The sequence below is a fragment of the Sorex araneus genome, chromosome 1, assembly GCF_027595985.1.
Source record: "Sorex araneus isolate mSorAra2 chromosome 1, mSorAra2.pri, whole genome shotgun sequence".
NCBI lineage: Eukaryota > Metazoa > Chordata > Mammalia > Eulipotyphla > Soricidae > Sorex > Sorex araneus.
The window spans coordinates 390,067,939-390,090,368 of NC_073302.1; the positions used below are offsets into that span (position 1 = coordinate 390,067,939).

General features: G+C 38.1%; 1 protein-coding gene across 1 annotated transcript in view; it reads right to left on the reverse strand.

Annotated features, from left to right (window-relative positions):
* Positions 1-14,916, reverse strand: part of PTTG1IP2 (PTTG1IP family member 2) — a 31,178-nt gene extending 16,262 nt beyond the window's left edge. Inside the window, exons 1-4 of the mRNA XM_055123172.1 lie at positions 14,754-14,916; positions 12,504-12,600; positions 3,224-3,276; positions 1,307-1,351 (exon numbers count right to left, since the gene is read on the reverse strand). Of these exons, the coding sequence (XP_054979147.1) occupies positions 1,338-1,351; positions 3,224-3,276; positions 12,504-12,600; positions 14,754-14,907 (318 nt within the window). The 5' untranslated portion in view covers positions 14,908-14,916 and the 3' untranslated portion in view covers positions 1,307-1,337. The remainder of the gene's footprint in view (positions 1-1,306; positions 1,352-3,223; positions 3,277-12,503; positions 12,601-14,753) is intronic.
* Between the last annotated feature and the right edge of the window lie 7,514 nt (positions 14,917-22,430).

Sequence of the window (22,430 nt, forward strand, 5' to 3'; positions counted from 1 at the left end):
ATAACTCCAGGCTGCAAAGGTCGCAATGGCAAAGCAATGAAGAAACCCACCAGATTTAGTGAGTGAAAAAGCTAGCCCAGATGACTTAATGAGCTATATAACCTCTCTGATAAAGAATTTAGAAAAGAATTGTTGATGATGTATAAGAAGTTCAAAGAAATCTTTGAACACAATCAATAAAATACAAGAGGATATGAGAACAGAAATGAAGAAAGTGCAAACAAAAGTACAAACAGAGATGGCAGATCTGAAAAACCTGGTAGGTGAAATTAAAAATAATTTGCTTAAAGACCTCAGTAGCAGAGCAAGAGTTGCTGAGGACAGAATCAGTCCTCACCCAAAACGAGATGCAGAAAATCTCAAGACAATAGCAGACGATGGAAAAGAATCTCAAAGTAAACAAACAGATAATAGAACTTTGGGAAGAATTGACGAGGAACAACATAAGAATTATCAGAGTCCCATGAGACAGGAAGACAGCCCTGATGAAGAAGCAATAGTAAAAGTGATCATTGCTGAGAAGTTCCCAGAGCTGAAGAGTGCATGCCTGAGATCCAGAAGACCCGAAAGGTACCAGCTAAAAGAAATTAACCAGAACAAAAAAAAAAAAATCATAGAGATAGAATACTGAAAGCATCAAGATCAAGGAGGAAATTATATACAAAGGAGCATATTTAAGATTTACAGCAGACTTATCAGATGAAATCCTCCAGACCCAAAGTGGTGGGAAACAGTGAAAATACTCAAATGTACACTTCCCAAAGAATACTTTACCCCATCAAATTCATTTGGATTTGAAGGAACAATTCACAACTTCAAACATAAACAACAACTCAGGAACTTCATAGACTCAAACTATTACAAGGAGGACTAAACAGGTTACCTTAAGACAAGTCCCATAAACACTCCAAACTCTTACCAAAACACAGCACAAAACCCCATTACAATGATCTCACTCAATGTCAATGGGCTAAATGCACCAATTAAGAGACACAGAGTGGCAGGATTGATTAGAAAATTGAACTCAACACTCTTCTGCCTGCAAGAAACACGTTTGAACAGACAGAGAAAATACAGACTCAAAGTCACAAGTTGAAAGACAGCTCTTCAAGCAAACAACCTTCTCAAAAAGGAAAGGGTAGGCATATTAGTATCAGATGACATAGACTTCAGGCTGAAGAAGGTTATGAGAGACATTGAAGGTCATTTATTAATGATCAAGGAGACTGTACATGAGAAAGAACTCACACTTCTAAACGTATATGCATCTAATGGAAAAAATTCATAAATTTGATTTGAAACTAACCATTGAAGAAGTCTCTGGACTTTTAAGTTTTCTACTCAGCAGTGTCTGCAAGAGAAAAAAATTCAAAAATTCAAAACTCAAACATTTTATGTTTTATAAGTCTTTCTAATAAAACTAACAATGACTTAACTCATTTTTAGGGCATTGTTTATTGTGGAGTTATATCCAGAGATACTTAGGAGTTACTCCTGGCTATGCTCTCAGGGAATCACTACTGGTGGGCTTGGGGGACCATATGGGATGCCAGGGATGGAACTTGGGGTGAGAGCATGCAAGGCAAACCCCCTACCCACGGTATTATCTGTACAGTTCCTTAACTATTTTTTAAGTGTTAAACATTTAAACTGTTTGTATTTAAATTATTTCTATTCTGAAAATATTCTAGAGATGCTAGATAGATGTTTAATATTTAGCACTCAAATGACTTAGGTATTAACAACTTGGGTATCAATTTGACATAGAAGAAAGGGCAAGCATTTAGCAATAACAATGACACAAAACTATCTGTTCCTAGTTACAAAAAAACCTATGGATGTTCAATAAATACCTAGTTCTAAAATATTATCTCCCAAATTTATTTTTATAGAAGTTTAGATCAAGACAATACAAACATCCCTCCAAGAAAATACTGTGGGTAAAGAGCATTGTGGTTAAACAATACAGGACATATAATTTTTTAGTCGATTATTTCCTTTTCCACAAATCTATGTATTCCATATGTGAACAAACACTCATAAGGTTATAAGGCAAACAGGTTACTGGTAACTTCCCAAGTTGGACACTCATGGGTCTTTCCCTCTATACTCAAGGTTTCCTATTTTGAAATGTATTGGTACCACTGTCCCCCACTTTTCCATCTTCTTTTTTTCTTTTTTTTTTTTTTTTGCTTTTTGGGTCATACCTGGCGATGCTCAGGGGTTACTCCTGGCTCTGCATTCAGGAATCACCCCTGGCATTGCTCAGGGAACCATATGGGATGCTGGGAATTGAACCCGGGTCGGCTTCGTGCAAGGCAAACACCCTACCTGCTGTGCTATCGCTCCAGCCCCCACGTTTCCATCTTCTTTTCAATTCCTTTCAAATAATCTTATTTATTTAACTCCTTAATGTAAGCATATCCCTTGATCAAGAGATTTTTCTGGACAAACAAAATACTTGTCTGTGAATCTGAAGGTATTATTTCCTACAATGAAACTAGTATTTAATTGTCCTTCATCTATGAAGGGCAACCACTTCCAACTAAAATAACTTTTACAAACACCAATTAATTTATTAGTTAATCCTTGTGCTCTTTTCAAAGCATTTTTCTTAGCCCAATCTGCTGTAGGAAATATTGGCTGCCATGGCTATACCTGGCAGTGCTCAGGGGACCATGCACTACTAGGATTTAAACTTGGGGGCTCCCTTGCAGTATATATATTCATATATGTATGTATGTATGTATGTATGTATGTATGTATATATGTATATATATAAACTTTGGTTATATTGTCCTGATCTAAAAAACATTTGGTGCAGTTACCTAAAGTTACCTAAGTGAATAGGTGGATCATGGTTAATTAAAGGGGAGGGTGAGGGTAGTGCTGGGTAAGGGAAATTGAGGTTTTGACTCAGTTAGGGTTCCAGGATTCAGATTTGGGAAAGGAATGTGAAACCCTCCTAGGAACTGTGGAACAATGGAAGCTACTTCTAGCCAACACAGATGGGAAAATTTTATTTTCTATCAATAGTGTGGTTTGACCCATCCTATACTAGCTATTTAGGATACAAGAAAATGTCTTAGAAATGGGAACAATATAATATACTGTCATGTTTTCTACTCATACTGTAATGCCGATGCTTGTAATGAGTAAAGGATGGGTAACTTCAGCTCTAAGTTACTTGAAGAATTGGATTTAAATAATTTAAAAGACTTGCCATAATTGCTTGGACCAAAACTGTATGGTGATCGATGAACAAAGAGTTGAGCTCTGTACAAAACAACAAATTTAGAATTAATTAGCAAGGTTTATATTTAGAACAGTAATAATTAGAAATATTAGATGATTATAATTAGAATCATTTGATTTTATTATATATTTATGCAATGTTTTGTTGGTGTTTACATTATCAATTCTCCCATTTAAAAAAATATATCCAAAGAATTAAAGAGCTTGATGAAGGACACAATTAAAATGAATGCAAAATTATTTAAAAACCAATCAATTAGCAATATGATTAACAATTGTTGTTTAAAGGTTTATGTCCCCTTAGTATAATAAAACTAAACAAAGGCAAAGAATTTATCTTAATTGACCATATCAATAATGATAATAATACTGCCTAGGAAGCATTATTGCTTAAGAATACTCAAAAAGTATTATTGCTTAAGAATACTCAAAAATTTCTACAGAAATAGATGAAAAAGAGGGATTTGGTGTCAGAACAAGAATATAGAGGGTAGAGAGCTTGCTTTGCACAGGCCAACCTGGATTTGATCCTCAGCATGCCATCCCCTGAGAACCACCAGGACTGATCCCTGAGCACAGAACCAGGAGTAAGCCCTGAGAACTGCAAGGTGTGACCCCAAAAGAAGAAAGAAGGAAGGAAAGAAAGAAAGAGAGAAAGAAAGAAAGAAAAAAGAGAAAGAAAGAGAGAAAGAAAAAGAAAGAAAGAAAGAAAGAAAGAAAGAAAGAAAGAAAGAAAGAAGGAAGGAAGGAAGGAAGGAAGGAAGGAAGGAAGGAAGGAAGGAAGGAAGGAAGGAAGGAAGGAAGGAAGGAAGGAAGGAAGGAAGGAAGGAAGGAAGGAAGGAAGGAAGGAGAGAAAGAAAGCAAGAGAGAAAGAAAGGAGGAAAGAAAGACTTATTAATAAGCATAACACTTTTTATGATGCTAGGATCATGAAAAGTAAACATAAAAAAGCAAAAACAACAGGTTATTCACCGCATCCTGTCATATATGTACCGTTATTCTTTTTGCTATATTTTGTTCTAGAGATAAAGAAAAAGGAATTGTCTTCCATCTTATCCTTTCCTTTATATGTTAAGAAGAAAAGATGTAAATCTCTTTTCTTCTAAAGCCAGAAAAATACAAAGTCCTAGAAAAAGAGGAGGACTTTAATAAAGAAACCTTTAGCCAACTATTATTATTTTACATATACATTTTATTTACAGAAGGATCTATTAGTATGCGTTTTTCCCTTATGAGTATTTCAATCTGCCTATGTGTCCTTCTGGGAGGTTCACAAAAACAATTAAGAAAATAATACCATGTTGAATTGAAGGAAAATGAAGTAAAACAAATCTCTTGATATCTAGGAACTACAAAAACAATCCCCATTCCTTTTATGAATCTAGCTTTTGAAAAAGTATTTACTCTAGCACCAAAAGGAAAAGAAAAAAATCCTACAAAGAAAGAGATAGGGGTCTCAAAAAATTCTTCTAAGAGAAAGTGGGAAAAACGTCTGTAAATTTAAACAGTAAATCTGACATTGAGAAGAAAATTACTGCTCTAATTTAGAGTAGTTTAGTAGAAATTACTGTAAATTAGAACTTAGTATGATTTTTCTTTTTTTTCACATTGCTGCCTTTATTCATTTGTAATTTTTTTTAAATTTTTTTATTCTTTTTTTAAATTTTTTTATTTAATAGTTTATTTTTAATTAGTGAGTCTACGTGAGGGTACAGTTACAGATTTATACATTTTTGTGCTCATGTTTCTCCCTTACAAAGTTTGATAACCCATCCCTTCACCAGTGCCCATTCTCCACCACCAGTAAACCCAACATCCCTCACACCCTCCCCAGTCCTGTCTCTCCCCACCCCACACTGCCACTATGGAAGGGTATTCCCTTTTGTTCTCTCTCTCTAATTAGGTGTTGTGGTTTGCAATAAAGGTGTTGAGTGGCCATTGTGTTCAATCTCTAGTCTATATTGGGCCCGCATCATCTTTCCCCCACATGACCTCCAACCACATTTTACTTGGTGTTCCCTTCTCTGAGTTGCCCAGAATGAGAGACCAGCCTCCAAGCCATGGAGACAACCTCCTGGTACTTATTTCTACTATTCTTGGGTCTTAGTCTTATAGTCTATTATTCTATAGTCCACAGATGAGTGCAATCTTCCTATGTCTGTCTCTCTCTTTCTGACTCATTTCACTTAGCATAATACTTTCCATGCTGATCCACTTATATGCAAACGTCATGACCTCATTCTTTCTAACAGCTCCATAGTATTCCATTGTATAGATGTACCAGAGTTTCTTCAACCAGTCATCTGTTCTAGGGCACTCGGGTTTTTTCCAGATTCTGGCTATTGTAAACAGTGCTGCTATGAACATATAAGTGCAGATGTCATTTCGACTATACTTTTTGGCATTTCTGGGATATATTCCCAGCAGTGGTATTGCTGGGTCAAATGGGAGCTCAACCTCTAGTTTTTTGAGAATCGTCTATATTGTTTTCCAAAAGGGCTGAACTAGCCGACATTCCCACCAGCAGTGTAGAAGGGTCCCTTTCTCCCCACATCCTCTCCAACAGCGGTTGCTTTTGTTCTTTTGGATGTGTGCCAGCCTCTGTGGTGTGAGGTGGTATCTCAAGGTTGTTTTGATCTGCATCTCTCTGATGATTAGTGATGTAGAGCACTTTTTCATGTGTCTTTTGGCCATTCGTATCTCTTCCTTGGTAAAGTTTCTGTTCATTTCTTCGCCCCATTTTTTGATGGGGTTGGATGTTTTCTTCTTGTAGAGTTCAACCAGTGCTTTATATACCCTTGATATCAACCCCTTATCTGATGGGTATTGTGTAAATATCCTTTCCCATTCTGTAGATAGTCTTTGTATTCTGGTTGCTGTATCTTTTGCGGTGCAGAAGCTTTTTAGTTTAATGTAGTCCCATTTGTTGATCTCTGTTTTTACTAGACTGCTTAGTTCCGTGTCATCTTTGAAGATAGCTTTATCTTCAATATCCTGGAGGGTTTTGCCTACCTTGTCTTCAATGTACCTTATGGTTTGTGGTCTGATGTTGAGGTCTTTAATCCATTTTGATCTGACTTTTGTGCATGGTGTCAGATCGAGTTCTAAGCCCATTTTTTTGCATGTGGTTGTCCAGTTGTGCCAGCACCATTTGTTAAAGAGACTTTCCTTGCTCCACTTCACATCTCTTGCACCTTTATCAAAGATTAGATGATCATACATTTGAGATTGTGTGTGGGGATATTCCACCCTGTTCCATTGGTCTGCAGTTCTGCTTTTGTTCCAGTACCATGCTGTTTTAATTGTTACTGCTTTGTAGTAGAGTTTAAGGTTGGGGAGGGTGATGCCTCCCATCATCTTCTTCCCAAGAATTGTTTTAGCTATCCGTGGGCGTTTATTGTTCCATATAAATTTCAGGATTGCTTGCTCCGTTTCTTTGAAGAATGCCATGGGTATCCCTATAGGGATCGCGTTAAATCTGTATAATGCTTTGGGGAGTATTGCCATTTTGACAATGTTTATTCTCCCTATCCATGAGCAGGGGATATTTTTCCATTTCCTCATGTCCTCTTTTATTTCATGAAGTAGCGTTTTATAGTTTTCTTTGTAGAGGTCCTTTACTTCTTTAGTTAAGCTGATTCCAAGGTATTTGATTTTCTGGGGCACAATTGTGAACAGGATTGCTTTTTTCTTGTCCCTTTCCTCTGTCTCATTGTTTGCATATAGGAAGGCCATGGATTTTTGAGTAATGATTTAATAGCCTGCAACTTTACTATACAGGCCAATTGTTTCTAAGAGTTTCTTACTAGAGCTTTTAGGCTTCTCTAGGTATAGTATCATATCGTCTGCGAATAGTGAGAGCTTGATTTCTTCCTTTCCAATCTGAATCCCCTTAATATCTTTTTCTTGCCTGATGGCTATTGCTAATACTTCCAGTACTATATTAAAGAGAAGTGGTGAGAGTGGACATCCTTGTCTTGTCCCCGATCTTAGAGGAAAAGCCCTTAGTTTTTCTCCATTGATGATAATGCTTGCCATAGGTTCGTGGTAGATGGCTTTGACTATCTTGAGAAAAGTTCCTCCAAAACCCATTTTGGTGAGAGTTTTTATCATGAATGGGTGTTGGATCTTGTCAAATGCTTTTTCTGCATATATGGATATGATCATATGGTTTTTATCTTTACTTTTGTTGATGTGATGGATTATGTTGATTGATTTCCGAATGTTAAACCATCCTTGCATCCCTCGGATGAATCCCACTTGGTCATGGTGTATGATCTTTTTGATGAGTTGTTGGATTCTATTTGCTAGTATTTTGTTGAGAATCTTCGCATCGGTGTTCATCAAGGATATTGGTCTATAGTTTTCTTTGTTAGTGGTGTCTTTGTTTGCTTTTGGTATTAGGGAGATATGTGCCTCGTAGAAACTGTTCAGAAGGGTTCCTGTCTTTTCGATTTCCTGGAAAAGCTTGAGGAGAACTGGCAACAAGTCTTCTTTAAATATTTGGAAGAATTGGGGGCTGGAGAGATAGCACAGCGGGTAGGGCGTTTGCCTTGCACGCGGCCAACCCGGGTTCAAATCCCAGCATCCCATATGGTCCCCTGAGCACAGCCAGGGGTAATTCCTGAGTACAAAGCAAGGAGTAACCCCTGTGCATCACCAGGTGTGACCCAAAAAGCAAAAAAAAAAAAAAAAAAGTTTGGAAGAATTCGCCAGTGAATCCGTCTGGACCTGGGCTTTTATTTTTGGGGAGACTTTTGATTACAGTTTCGATTTCCTTGAAATTTATGGGCCTATTCAGGTATTTCACGTCTTCTTGGCTCAGTCTTGGGAGATTGTAGGAGTCAAGGAATTCATCCATTTCTTTTAGGTTCTCTTGTTTCGTGGCATACAGACTTTCAAAGTAGTCTCTGATGATCCTTTGAATCTCCTTGGTTTCTGTTGTGATGTCCCCCTTTTCATTTCTGATTCGGTTTATTAGGGTTTTCTCTCTTTCATTCTTTGTGAGTCTTGCTAGCGGTTTATCAATCTTATTTATTTTCTCGAAGAACCAGCTCTTTGTTTCATTGATCTTGTGGATTGTTTTTCGGGTTTCCATATCGTTAATTTCTGCTCTAAGTTTTATTATTTCTTTCCTTCGATCTGGTTTGGGTTCCTTTTGCTGGTCCTCTTCTAAGATCTTGAGCTGCGAAGTCAAGCTATCTATATAGGCCCTTTCTTCCTTTCTGAGGAAGGCTTGCAGAGCTATAAATTTTCCCCTTAACACAGCTTTAGCTGCGTCCCATAGGTTCTGGTAGCTTGTGTCTTCATTCTCATTTGTTTCGAGGTATCTCTTGATTTCTTCCTTGATTTCCTCCGTGACCCACTCATTGTTCAATAGTGAGTTGTTTAATTTCCAAGTGTTTGATTTGGTTCTCCGCGTCTGTGCGTGATTAACTTCCATCTTCAGTGCATCATGGTCTGAGAAGATAGTTGATACAATTTCTATCTTCCCAATTCTATTAAGGTATAATTTGTGGCCCAGAACATGGTCTATTTTGGAAAACGTTCCGTGTGCGCTGGAAAAGAATGTGTATTCTTTCTTTTTGGGGTATATAGCCCTGTATAGGTCTATTAGCCCTGTCTCCTCCATTTCTTCCTTCAGGGCCATCGTTTCCTTGCTGAGTGTTGTTCTTGTCGATCTATCCAGAGGTGATAAGGCAGTGTTGAAATCTCCAACTACTATTGTGGTTCTAGTTATGTCCTCCTTAAATTCTATTAGGAGTTCTTTTAAGTATTTAGCTGGTTGTTCATTAGGTGCGTATACATTTAGGAGTGTGATTTCTTCCTGTTGTACATATCCCTTGATGAATATAAAATGAACTTTGCTGTCCCTTCTGATCTTTTTCAGCCTGAAATCAATGTGATCGGATACTAGTATGGCCACCCCCGCTTTTTTTTTGAGGGAGCTGTTTGCTTGCAGGATTGTTTTCCATCCTTTGATTTTTAGTCTGTGTTTGTTCTGGCTATTCAGATGTGTTTCTTGTAGGCAGCAGAAAGTTGGGTTTAGTTTCCGAATCCATTTTGCCACTCTGTGCCTCTTGATTGGTGCATTTTGCCCGTTAACATTAAGAGAAATTATTTTCATGGGATTTTGTGCCATTTTTCTGTAGGGTTTGTTGTTCTTATAGGTCTTTTTCCTTGTCTTATAGTAGCCCTTTGAGTCCTTCTTTTAAATTAGGTCTTGAGTCTATGAAGTTCCTGAGCTGTTGCTTGTCCTTGAAATAGTGTATGGTTCCTTCAAGTTTAACTGAGAGTTTAGCCGGGTAGAGTATTCTTGGTGAGGTATTCATTTCATGAAGTTTTTTAACTATATCCCACCATTGTCTTCGGGCTTGGAGGGTTTCTTCTCATAGGTCTGCTGTGAATCTAAGGGGTGCGCCTTTGTATATGATCTCCTTCTTTGATCTTGCTGCTTGCAGTATTGTGTCTCTATCCACGGCATCCATCATTCTGACTATGATATGCCTTGGGGATTTTCTATTTGGGTCCCTTTTAGCTGGCACCCTTCAGACTCCTTGTATCTGGATGTCCGCATTCTCTAGCTCTGGGAATTTTTTAGCAATGATGTCTTTAATGGTGTTTTTTTCATTGGGATTGGTTCCGTGTGGTTCCGGCACTCCCATGATTCTTATGCTGTTTCTCCTGAGGTCATCCCCTAGGACTCTAACTCGCTCTAGAGCCATTTTGAGGTCTTTTGCCATTATTTGCTGTTGTCTATATGCTTTGTGCAGCTCATCTTCAAGCTCACTGATTCTGTCTTCGGCTGTAGTCATTCTACTATTGAGGGCCCCTACGGAGTTTTTCATTTCATCTACTGATTCTTTTAGTTGTGTGACTTCTGTTCGTAGCTTTGAAATTTCTGCTCTCATTTCTTCCTGGATTATCTTGGTGGAGCGTTCCAACGCTGCATCCATATCCTCCCTTAATTTATTGGATGTTCGTTCCACAGTTACTTTGAGTTCGTGAACCATCCTCACAATTTCCTCTCTGAAATCTTTATCTGAGAAGAGGGTGTATTTCTGGGGGGTCACTGCTGAGGTTAGTGAGATATTTTCTTGGCTCTCTCCTGGTGGTGGGGATTTTCTCTGTTTCTTCATGTTGTTATGGGCTTTACTATCTGGAGCTCTCGTTACCTTGAAAGGAACCTCAACTGGAGATTTTGGGCTATGCTCTTTTGACAAAGGACTTTTGTGTGCAAGTTGATGTTTTCATTGACAGTTTTCATGAAGTTAGGATAGGCTAGGTTAGTTGAGTATTAACATATAGTAACTAAGATGATCAGGGAGTTCTTCGGAGGAATGGGTTCTATCAATTTTGGCTAAGGACAATGCATGGAATGTTAAGAAAAATATCTGCAGCCGCGTTAGCGGCCTGTGCTCTGGAAAGAGGCCACGCCCACTTTTGAGGACACGCCCCTCAGGCGCGGTGGGCGAATGACTGGGACCTGCCCGGCGGGGCTGGGGTGCTCCGAGCTGTCCCGCTGCCGCGGGCGGGCACGGGGCGCGGGGGGCGCTTTTCCGGGTGGCCTTAGTATTATTTTTCTAAGAAAATACTAAATGACTTTTAGAAGAAAGTCTAGAAAATGAATATATGTTACTAATGATCATAATGATGAAAAAATGATATATGTGTCCCTCTTGACAAAAACACCTATTTGAATGCAACTAAAAACTTTAGAAAATGCAAATAGTACATGGGAAAATCACAATATAAACATAAAACTACCTGAAATGCAGCAAGATTTTGGGAATGGAGAATAAAAAAAGAGAATCTATTTGATCAATCTATTTATCCTTTTCAAGCACTACAGATTAGAGACAGAGTAACATTTCCTATTTCTTGTTTGGTCTTTTATAGCACAATATTTATACAATCAAAATAAATTTTATCAATGCATTAGTTTATGATTTTATATACAAAATATAAATTATTTCAAGGTATAAATACAGTTCTATACAGGATGTAAATATTATACACTTGACTAGGTCAAATGAGTGAGGAAGTTTGCATTGGGAGACTAAAGGAGAAGAGAAGTATAGTACCCAAAATTTTCTTATTTTAGTAACAGAAGGATATATAGATAGATAGATAGATAGATAGATAGATAGATAGATAGATAGATAGATAGAATTAAGCATATTATTCAAAGTCCAAAAGATACGTAAGAAGCTTGGAGACAGCACAGAATTTAAGTCATATACCTAGCATGTGCCTTATCTGGGTTCAATTTCCAGCAACCCATGGCCCCTTCACCTCCACTTCCCACTATATCCAGGTTTAGTACTAGAGGTCCAGCGCTCCTCCAGGCCGACTCAGGTATCCCATAATGCCATGGCAGCATAACATCCTCTAGCTCTTGTATTAAACTGTCAGTTGATGAGAATGATGCATGGGGTCCCCAAGCATCTGAGTACTGCTTGGGAAGTACCCCACACACAAACAAAACCAAAAATATAAACAACAGAGAACACAGTAGTTTAAGAGCTAATAATAAAATACAATAGCTTACAGGCCAGAGAAATAGTACTGTGGTCAAGGTTCTTGCCTTGAATGCAGCAAATCTGGCTTCAGTTCCTGGCACTGCATATGGTACCCTGAGCCTACTAGGAGTGATACCTGAACACAGAGCCAGGAGTGATCCTGGAACACATCCTGAGTGGCACCAAAACACAATAAAAAATACAATATCTTGGGGGCTGGAGCAATAGCACAGCAGGTAGGGCATTTGCCTTGCACGCGGCTGACCCAGGTTCAATTCCCAGCATTCCATATGGTCCCCTGAGCACCGCCAGGGGTGATTCCTGAGTGCAGAGCCAGGAGTAACCCCTGTGAATGAATCACTGGGTGTGACCCCCCGACCCCCCCGAAAAAGAAAAAACAGCAATATCTTAAATTAAAAATAAAATGAGATAGTCACTATCAGCCAAGTGATAAAAATATAGATAATAAAAGAAAAATTTTAACTTTCATGATAGGGAATTAATGGACAACATCTATAGTTAATCATGAAAAGCAAATGCCAACACCCTGTTCAAATATATCATCAAGGTTTACTTTTCATGTTATAACTTTTGTACTTTTAAAACATTTTCCTGTTGTAATATACATTTTTAAAATATAAAATGGTAGAAATTCCCTAAAGCTTAGCATCCTTTTCAATTATTTGGCCCAAAAGTGCATTCTTACTAAAGATCAAACAGACATACTCCTGTTGAACCAGATAATGAGTGGCACAGCAACACCACGTGATGGTTATAAGGATTATTATGATAAGTAGAATCATCAGGAATCCAAACATGTCAACTGAAATATAAGAAAAGAAATACAATTTAAGTTAACTTAAGATTAATAATTTCTTACCATTTTCTAATTTTATGCATTGATTCTTACATGAAAATTCAAAATTCATTATTGAAAATAATACAATAATATACATGACTTACACCAATAAAACTGTCACTATTAAAGTACATAAGACTATAAAACCAAGCTCCTGGAAGAGAGCAACGCAGATAGTCTCTTGCCCCCATGCCTGGCTGTCTTCCCTGGGGCCCCTCGAAGTGGGTGGGCTTCAATTTCCCTCTCCGCCCTGAGCAGAGCTCCCACGGCTGAAGACCTCCGGAGCCTAGCCACAACCATGCTCAAGGCCCCTCTCCACACATTCGGACAAGCCTCATGCATGAGGCAACCGGCAGAGGAACCTAGGTGTGTGGGATTCGGGGATGAGACCTCCAAGCCTGCTGGGATAGGGACTGGGCCTCTTCCGCTCAGATTCCCTATTTTCCAGTAGCTAGGCGGTCACACCCAGGGACTGCCCCCAGCGCCGTGTAATCCCACCAATGGCCAACATCCAGAGACTATAAAACCAAGCTCCCGGAAGCATGACATCTTATCTCCCTCTGGGAGAACCTGGCTAGCTACCGAGAGTTTCCTGCCCACATAGGAGAGCCTCCCCAACTCCCCAAGGCATATTCATATGCCAAAACCAGTAACAATGATGAGTCTCATTCCCCTGACCCTGAAAGAGCCTCCAATGCTCTTTTCTATTGGAAAAGACAAGTAAAGAGAGGCTTCTAAAATCTCAGGGTTAGGACAAATGGAGACGTTACTGAGACCACTCGAGAAATTCGACAATCAATGGGATGATGACTAAAGTACAATGACAATGAAAAAAATCTGGGTTCCAAAATGACTAGTGCGCTTTATCTACAAATTGGTGAACTATTAGGTCACTGACCTAATCTTTTCTTTATCTCTAAACTCATTCCAGGCAATACCTCACCAAATAAATTAGCAGACCCTTTTGCTTACTGTTTCCATGAAGATACCTACAAGTACCAGGAAATTATTTGTTGTTTGAATTTCAGTAGTTCCTAAACAAAAAGATAACCAACGTATACAGGAAAAGCAGATTTCTGGCACTTGTAAAATAAATCTCCACGCCCTAACTCAGTAATATAGAATTTATCATATTATTATGCCAATAACAAGAAAGGAATACTAAATACATGATGCACTGTTCATCAGTTATTCACTACAAACAATTCTTATCTTTTTCCTCCACACCCGCTCCCCAGGAATTCTTATCTTTATCTTTTTACTTATTGTTTAAATACATAATGATAACTGAAGAATTAAGGGTCCAAAGGGCAAATTTTCATGTTTTTTTTTTCACTCAGTTAAAAAAATAACAGATAACTGGTTTTAGGTTTTATTCATATAGTTTTTCACCTGGACAGCTTTTTCTTTCAGCTTTCTTCTATAAACTTCTAAAAATGTTTTAGTACATTTCCCTGACTTGGTATGTTCCCTGCTGTACCAAAACACAGCACAAATGTTAAGATTCTTTGAAGAGTGAGATTTGTGCAATTAGTTCTAGTTAGTCATTCTTCTGAATGTCAATTCTCCGCATTGAATGCATCTTCTAAGGAAATATAAATCATAGTCACACTATTGAGTTCAGTGGGTCCTTGCTGAAACTGAGGGCTTACTCCTACTTAGGGTCTGTGTTCAGGGATTACTCCTGGAAGGCTCAGGGACCATACGGGGTGCTTGGAATCGAGCGTGGGTCAGCATGCAATATAAATGTATTATCATTCTAGACCCAGAATTAACATTTAAGAAATTCCTGGACTTCCTTAAAAACTATGAGAACACAAATCTTCCTTTCACTGAATTATGGTTATCATACATCAGAAAATTCCATACACAAAATTTAAAGTATTTAACAACTAGTATGCTAATTCACTCATAAAAGTTAACAGTGACTTCAGTTGAACCAACAGTGACTAGAAACAGCCAATAAAGTTGCATCAAGGGCAAACACCAATGAACAGACTTGCAGCAGGATTTTTTTTTTAAATAAATGACTTCATTTGTAATGTTTCATTACAAATCACTAGCATTTGCAAGTCACCTGAAAAAAAATACAAAAAATTCAAATAAAGACAACTTACCTCTACAGTTTAACCAAAATATAGAACTTAATCCACAGTCAAAGAATGGAAAACTAAATTTTTCACAAGATTTTTCTTCACTGCACCAAAAACACTGTATTATAAAAGAAAGAAAAGAGCAGTGTCCAAATATAATGTCTACAATCCCAGACATTTTATTACTAGTTCAATATTGTACAAATATCCACCACCATCTTCATCATTATATTATTATTTGTAATTGATACACTGTTTGGCCTGCCCCACTCCCTTTACCAGGACTACACACCCAAGCCCCAATGTCAATAACTATTTTCTGCCAATAGCACAAACCCATCTTTTCTCTCTCTTTATTTTTTACCTTTTCACCTCTTTCTTTCTTTCCTTCTTTCTTTTCTTTCTTTCTTTCTTTCTTTCTTTCTTTCTTTCTTTCTTTCTTTCTTTCTTTCTTTCTTTATTTCTTTCTTATTAAATCACCATGAGCTACAGTTACAAAACTTTCGAGTTTCAGTCAGAAAATGATTGAACACCCATCCCTCCACCAGTGTACATTATCTACCTCCAATGTCCCCAGTATCCCTCCCCCACTCCAGACTCACCCCTCCCCCTGCCTCTATGGCAGACAATTGCCCTCTTACTCCTCTCTCTTCTTATGGGTATTATGGTATACAATACAAATACTGAGAGGCCATCATGTTTGGTCCGAGTCTACTTTCATTGAAAGTGATCTGCTGGTAACCAACCTCTTTCCCAGCTATATGTAAAATGTCTATTTGCCACAGAAGAAAATGAGATCAATACACAGGAGGAGGCAGAACTAGTTAGATGAAAAGAGGGAATCAAAATGGAAATAATGTCTTTTCAGATGCAACTATATGTTAAAACGGAGGTCACCCCAGGACATCTCAATTTCGTATTATTTTTATAAAAAACAGATTATTTTTATTTTATTAGTTTCAGTGAGCTTCTATCACTTACCACAAATGATATTTCTCAGACCTTAACATGAACCTGAAGTTAGAAAAGTCTTCAGAAAAAAATTTTGCATTACCCAGAGGAACAGTAAAATATATTCAACATCCCTGAGAATGTGTAACTTTAAACAAATTTCATGGATTTTTCCTTTTAGCTAAGACAGATGACCCTTATTGAACCAACACAATCTCAGATTCCTAAGCGAATGATAGTCACTTAAGAAAACAGCTAAAATTTGCTATTTACTTTTATTTTATATTTATAATTTGTTTTCATTTGAGGCACCCTTACGGTGAAACATTTTTAAATGATAACTAATAGTGTTCCACGTGAAAAATAGAGAAATACTCTGAATTTCTCTTATACCTTTTAGGGTCTTCCCAGCAGTGCTCAGGGAGCCAAGAGAACACTTGTCAATCCATGGCCTGGTGCTGCTCAGGCCTATAGGGCCTCTGTGCAAAAAGAATGCTCAGTGCTGGGAATAGAGCCCAAGGCCTCTGCATGCCAGACATGTGCTCCAGTGCTTTGTGCTCGCTCTCTGGCCTGACTACTCCAAATTCTTGAATTTTGTTCAATATAGTTTTCTCAATAAATTGGTTTGCTCAATAAGCAACATTTTAGTGGATTCAGATCTAATAATCTAATTATCTGGATCCTTGTGTTTTGAATCTTTTCCCTCCACGCAATAAATGGTGAAATCTTTCAAAAAAAAAGAAAAATAGAGAAATATAATATTTCGAGTAAAAATAGAGTATTGTCAGACTATACTCAGTAAACTTATATAGAGATCAAAACAAGATTTTATAAGCAAATTATTTTTGGTTTTGGGTCATACCTGGCAGTGCTGAGGGCTTGTTCCTGGAATCTCTCTTGGTGGTGCTCAAGGGACAATATGTTGTGTGGAAGTCAAATCCAGATTGGGTACATGCAAGGCAAATGCCCTGTCTGTTGTACTCTCACTACAGCTTTGTAAGAAACTATTAAATTAAAATGTGGGGCTAGGAATGTAACTCAGTGATTGAACTCTTTATTTATATGTTTGAGGCCCTGGGTTCAAATTTAAGTACTGAAAAGGAGGAAGGAAAAAAGAAAGAGAGGGAGGTAGGGAAGGAGGAAGGGAGGGAGGAAGGAAAGGAAATGCACTTACTCTCAATGCCTGTTTAGGTGTTATAGCACATCCTTGCATGTTACCATCCAAGGTTTGAACCACATGGTTCCTCAAGCATCACCAAGAGTAGCCCTCCCCTGAACACCTCTGTTTGTGGTCCCTGAGCACCACTGGGGTAGCCCAGGTAATCCCTGGCACTTCAGAGCTTGAGCATCATGGCATCCTCAGGCCCTAACACTAAATCCCCAGACAAACTGGCTGAGATTCTCCAGGAGGCACCCCTGAGCTTCCTGAGACCCAAAATTAATTGATTAATAAAATGAAATTTAAATGCAGAAAGAGAAAAGTTACATAATTGTAACATTCTGTTAACACTGTGTAAAATAAATGGCTTTATAATCAGACTGGCAAAAAATTAAATGTAAAAAAAACAAAAAAATTAAATGTGCTATTGAACAAGGACATTGAAGAGACATAAAAAGCATTTACCAATTATTTATTGCAAATTATATAGTGAAAGTTATACAAGTACATAAAAATATATACAAGTGTATATATACAAGTATAAAGTTATAAAAAGTATTAGAAAGTTATAATTCAATACAATTGAATTCTGAATGGAAAGTTCTCACTTGCAGTTGGAATTACTAATTAAAATTATATATATGTATATATATATATATATATATATATGTACCTATATATAGGGCTGGAGCGATAACACAGTGGTAGGGCGTTCTCCTTTCATGCGGCCGACCCGTGTTCGATTCCTCCTCCTCTCTCGGAGAGCCCAGCAAGCTACCAAGAGTATCATGCCCCCACAGCAGAGCCTGGCAAGCTACCCATGGCGTATTGGATATGCCAAAAACAGTAACAAATAAGTCTCACAATGAGAGACGCTACTGGTGCCCGCTCGAACAAATTGATAAGCAATGGGATGACAGTGACAGTGACCTATATATAAATATATGGAGTCCATTGGATACATTTGTTCAATTCAGCCCATTTTTTAAATGAGGTTGAATTTTTGTTGCGGGTTTTGTGAATTCATTACGTATCTCATAGTCTCCTGTTAGATGTATAGTGTACAAATACTTTGTCCCATTAAGTATGATGTCTTCTTTCTCACCAATTATAGCTTCTTTCACTGTGTAGAATTTTAAAATTTGATGTCTGATGTTTATTTTTGTTTTGGCTTTCCTTGCTATTGGAGTTTAATCCCCAAAGAACTGCAGAAGCCAGTACACTGGAGTGTTTTGCCTTATGTGTCTTTATGTATTTTACGCTTATGTATTTTACGCTTATGTACTCAGTCAATATATTTTATGCCTTCAAGAGCGTTGAAGAAGTGGTTAAGAGGACGAAGAACCTCCGACTCTGGGCACATCTTTTAGATTCCACCCTTCCTCCTGCACTAAATATGCCTCAAAGACCTGGGCCCTACACAAACAGAATGAGAATGCTACTAGGGTATCCCAAAGAGGAATCGAAAGAGCTATGCTAGGAGTATCATGTCTCACTCAAGTGAGAGAAGGAATCCAGAGTTCTGACCTCCGTTGACATTCAAGAATCAGGGACTCTGTCTCATTTGCCAAGGCATCAAAAATCAGATGGGCTGGTCATGTAATGCGATTCAGAGACGACCGCTGGACTAGAGCTGTTACCAACTGGATTCAACGGGATGTCAGGTGACCTCGTGGCCGCCCACCAACTAGATGGTCAAATTTCTTCATCAAATCCCTGAATGAACGATTTGAGGCTCTTCCTGTTCCTGGAGCAAGCAGATATCATTGGGCTGCACTAGCACGTGACAGGGACAAATGGAGATGTTACTGGCGCCTGCTCGAGCAAATTGAAGATCAACGGGACGACAAGCGATACAAGTGATATTTTATGGTTTGAGGTCTAGCATCCAAGTCTTGAATCTATTTTGAGTTAACCTCCCTGCCTTAGGATCATCCTCAGAGTGCCAACAGAACTTCAGCTAGTGGTGCTGCAGGGGCCACGAGTGCTGGGGATTGAGATCAGGGTCAAACCCTGTAAAGCTTGTGCTCTAGCTCTTTGACGCCAAAACCAGCATTCTTTTTCTATTGGGAGAAAAGATATCTAAAAATATAATTCTCAAGATTTACTTCTCACTCTGCTCTCAGGAATCATTCCTGGTGGGACTCAGGGAACTATATGGGCTGCCAGGGAACCCCACTCTACTCTCTCTTCAACCACTACACCTGTAATATTTTAAAGAAAACTCTCACTGCACTACACATAGGTAGCTCTATATAGATATAGACATATAGATTTATCTATATGTATGTTAGATCGATTGATATATACATCCAGATTACTGTTCTAGATATCAAATACTAGAATGCACTTTTCAAACTAGCAATTTTGGAGTTTCTTCCTTTGGCGTTGTCAGTTTTCCAATACCTATTAGAATAAAATGGTTCTGTGAAGGTGACATCAAAGCTCTTTGTGGAGTAAATAAGCACCATTTCCTTCTACACTTAAAGCATTACTACTCTCACCCAAGTTTTTTTTTCAATAACTCACCATACTTTATATATTATAGACTTGAGTTAAAAAAAAATTTTGGAATCACTCATGACTGAGTTTTAGGTATACAATATTCCAACACCAATCCTTCACCAGTCTCCACTTCCCTCCACACCAATGTCCTTAGTTTCTAAACTGTCCCCAGCCTATGTCTTTCCAGGAAAAATAGTGACATCTGCTATCTAATCTGAGGAAGGGGCCTTTAGCTACTTTGTAGTTAAAGAACAGAGATTAGTTCTTTTCAGTCTTTATGGAATAAAATCTACATTATCTTAAAGAGCTTGTCTTCATCTTGACTTAAAAAAAATACTTGAGTCGTAAATTTTTTTCAAATCCAAAGATCATTTTATTCTGAGGCACATGAAAAATTGCTCATGATTACTTAATCAGCAAGATGTAAATCAAAACAAGAGCTATCACTTCACACCTGTGAAGATGGTTAAATTCAAAGAGAGTAGAAGCAACACATGTTGGTGATGTGGAGTAAAAGGAGCCTTCATATACCATTGGTGAGAATGTAAATTAGTGTGGAGTTTCATCAAGTACTTTTCAAAAAATATGCCAAATGACACAGTAATTCGACTCCTAGATATTTAGTCAAAGAATGCAAACCACAAATACAACAAGATATATACCCAACTATGTTCACCGCAGTTCTATTTACCACATCTAAGTTATGGAAACAAACCCAGAGCACTACAGATGAGCAGATAAAGATGATGCGGTGTATATTCTCAGCTATAAGGAAAAAATGAAGTTTTGCCTTCTTTTATAAAATGGTTGGAACTAAAAGGACTTATGCTAAGCTAAATAAATCAGAAAAAGACAAATTATATGCGGTAAAGAAACACAGTGAGAACACAGACAAAGATAAATGAAAATAAAATCCTTAAACTCTGACCACAGAACTGAAGTTATAAGTGGGTGGAGGGGGGTGCAAAAAGAAGAGAGAGATTAATAGACTATGATGGAAAAACATTGATACTCTGGTAGTCAGTTTGTTGTGAAAACATATTTTTGGAGAGGGATAAGAGCAAGGCATGTATGTAGTTCAATAGTGCAGGGCTTATGCTCCATGTGTGAGGCTCTGGGTTTAATACCCAGCACCACCAAATAACTCTTTAAAAAAATTTTTAAATAGAAAAGAGGTGAAATTGTACCCCTAAAATATGTAGTCTTTTAAACCTTTATTATTCCAATTTGAAAAAAAAGATGAAATCCTACCATCTGCAATTACATGGATAGACCTAGAAAGTTTTATACTTAGTAAAGTAAGTCAGAAAGACATACACAAATCACATTACTTTACTCATATGTGTTATACAAGAAAACAAAACTAACAAATGAGCTATTTTAAATAATTTTTAAAAATCTTTGCAAGTGTAAGACCAAATCAGTAAATATCAGAAGTAGAGGAGACTTGAGCTGGATAAATTAGGTAAAAAAGGTCAAGTCACAGATGACTAGTTAAAAAAAACTTTGGTACATCTACACAATGGAATCCTATGTAAGGGGAGATGAAGTCATGAAATTTGCTTATAAGTGGATAGACATAGAGAGTATCATGCTAAGTGAAATGAGTCAAAAAGAGAGGGACAATTTGACCCAGCAATACCACTGCTGGGAATATATCCCAGAGAGGCAAAAAAGTATAATCGAAATGGCATCTGCACATGTATGTTCATCGCAGCACTGTTTACAATAGCCAGAATCTGGAAAAAACCCGAATGCCCTAGAACGGATGACTGGTTGAGGAAACTTTGGTACATCTATACAATGGAATACTATGCAGCTGTTAGAAAAAAGGAGGTCATGAATTTTGTAGTTAAGTGGATGGGCATGAAAAGTTTCATGCTGAGTGAAATGAGTCAGAAAGAGAGAGACAGACATAGAAAGATTGCACTCATCTATGGTATATAGAATAACAGAGTGGGAGACTAACACCCAAGAACTTAGAAATAAGTACCAGGAGGTTGACTCCATGGCTTCGAGGCTGGCCTCACATTCTGGGGAAAGGGCAACTCAGAGAAGCGATCACCAATTGTAATGTAGTCGAAGGCCATGCGGGGGAAGGGAGTTGCGGGCTGAATGAGGGCTAGAGACTGAGCACAGTGGCCACTCAACACCTTTATTGCGGGCCGTAGAAGCTATAAAGAGAAGGAGAACAGAAAGGAATGCCCTGCCACAGTGGCAGTGTGGGGCGGGGGGGAGATGGGATTGGGGAGGGTGGGAGGGATGCTGGGTTTACTGGTGGTGGAGAATGGACACTGGTGAAGGGATGGGTTCCCGAACTTTGTATGAGGGAAGTATAAGCACAAAAGTGTATAAATCTGTAACTGTACCCTCACGGTGATTCTCTAATTAAAAATAAATAAATTTAAAAAAAAAGAGAGGGACAGACATAGAAGGACTACACTAATTTGTGGAATATAAAATAACATAATGTGAGATTGACACCCAAGGACAGTATACACAAGGGCCAGGAATATTGCCCCATAGTTGGAAACCTGTCTCAAGAGCTGGGGGAGAAGGCAGCTGGAATAGAAAAGGATCACTAAGAAAATGATGGTTGGATATATCATTCGGGATGGGAGATGTATGCTAAAAGTAGATAAAGGACAGAACATGATAACCTCTCAGTGTCTGTATTGCAAACCATAGTGCCCAAAAGTTGAGTGAGAGTATGGGGGAAATTGTCTGCCATGGAGGCAGGGGGAGGGGTGGAAATGGGGGGAGGGTATTCTGAGGACATTGATGGTGGAGAATGTGCACTGGTGGAGGGATGGGTGTTTGATCATTGTATGATTGAAACTCAAACATGAAAACTTGTAGCTGTCTCCCATAGTGATTCAATAAATAAAATAAAAGGTCAATTGTATGGTAAAATATAAAATTGGACTTTCAGATATGGATCCGTAATAATGTATGCCTGAAATTTATGTTATAATGCAATGTTATAACTCAAAAGTAAAGGACATCAATGTGAAAGTATAGTTTTAATGTTTTTACCTAAACAATGGGTAAGACAACTCTCCACATGTTCAGACAAGCCTCACACA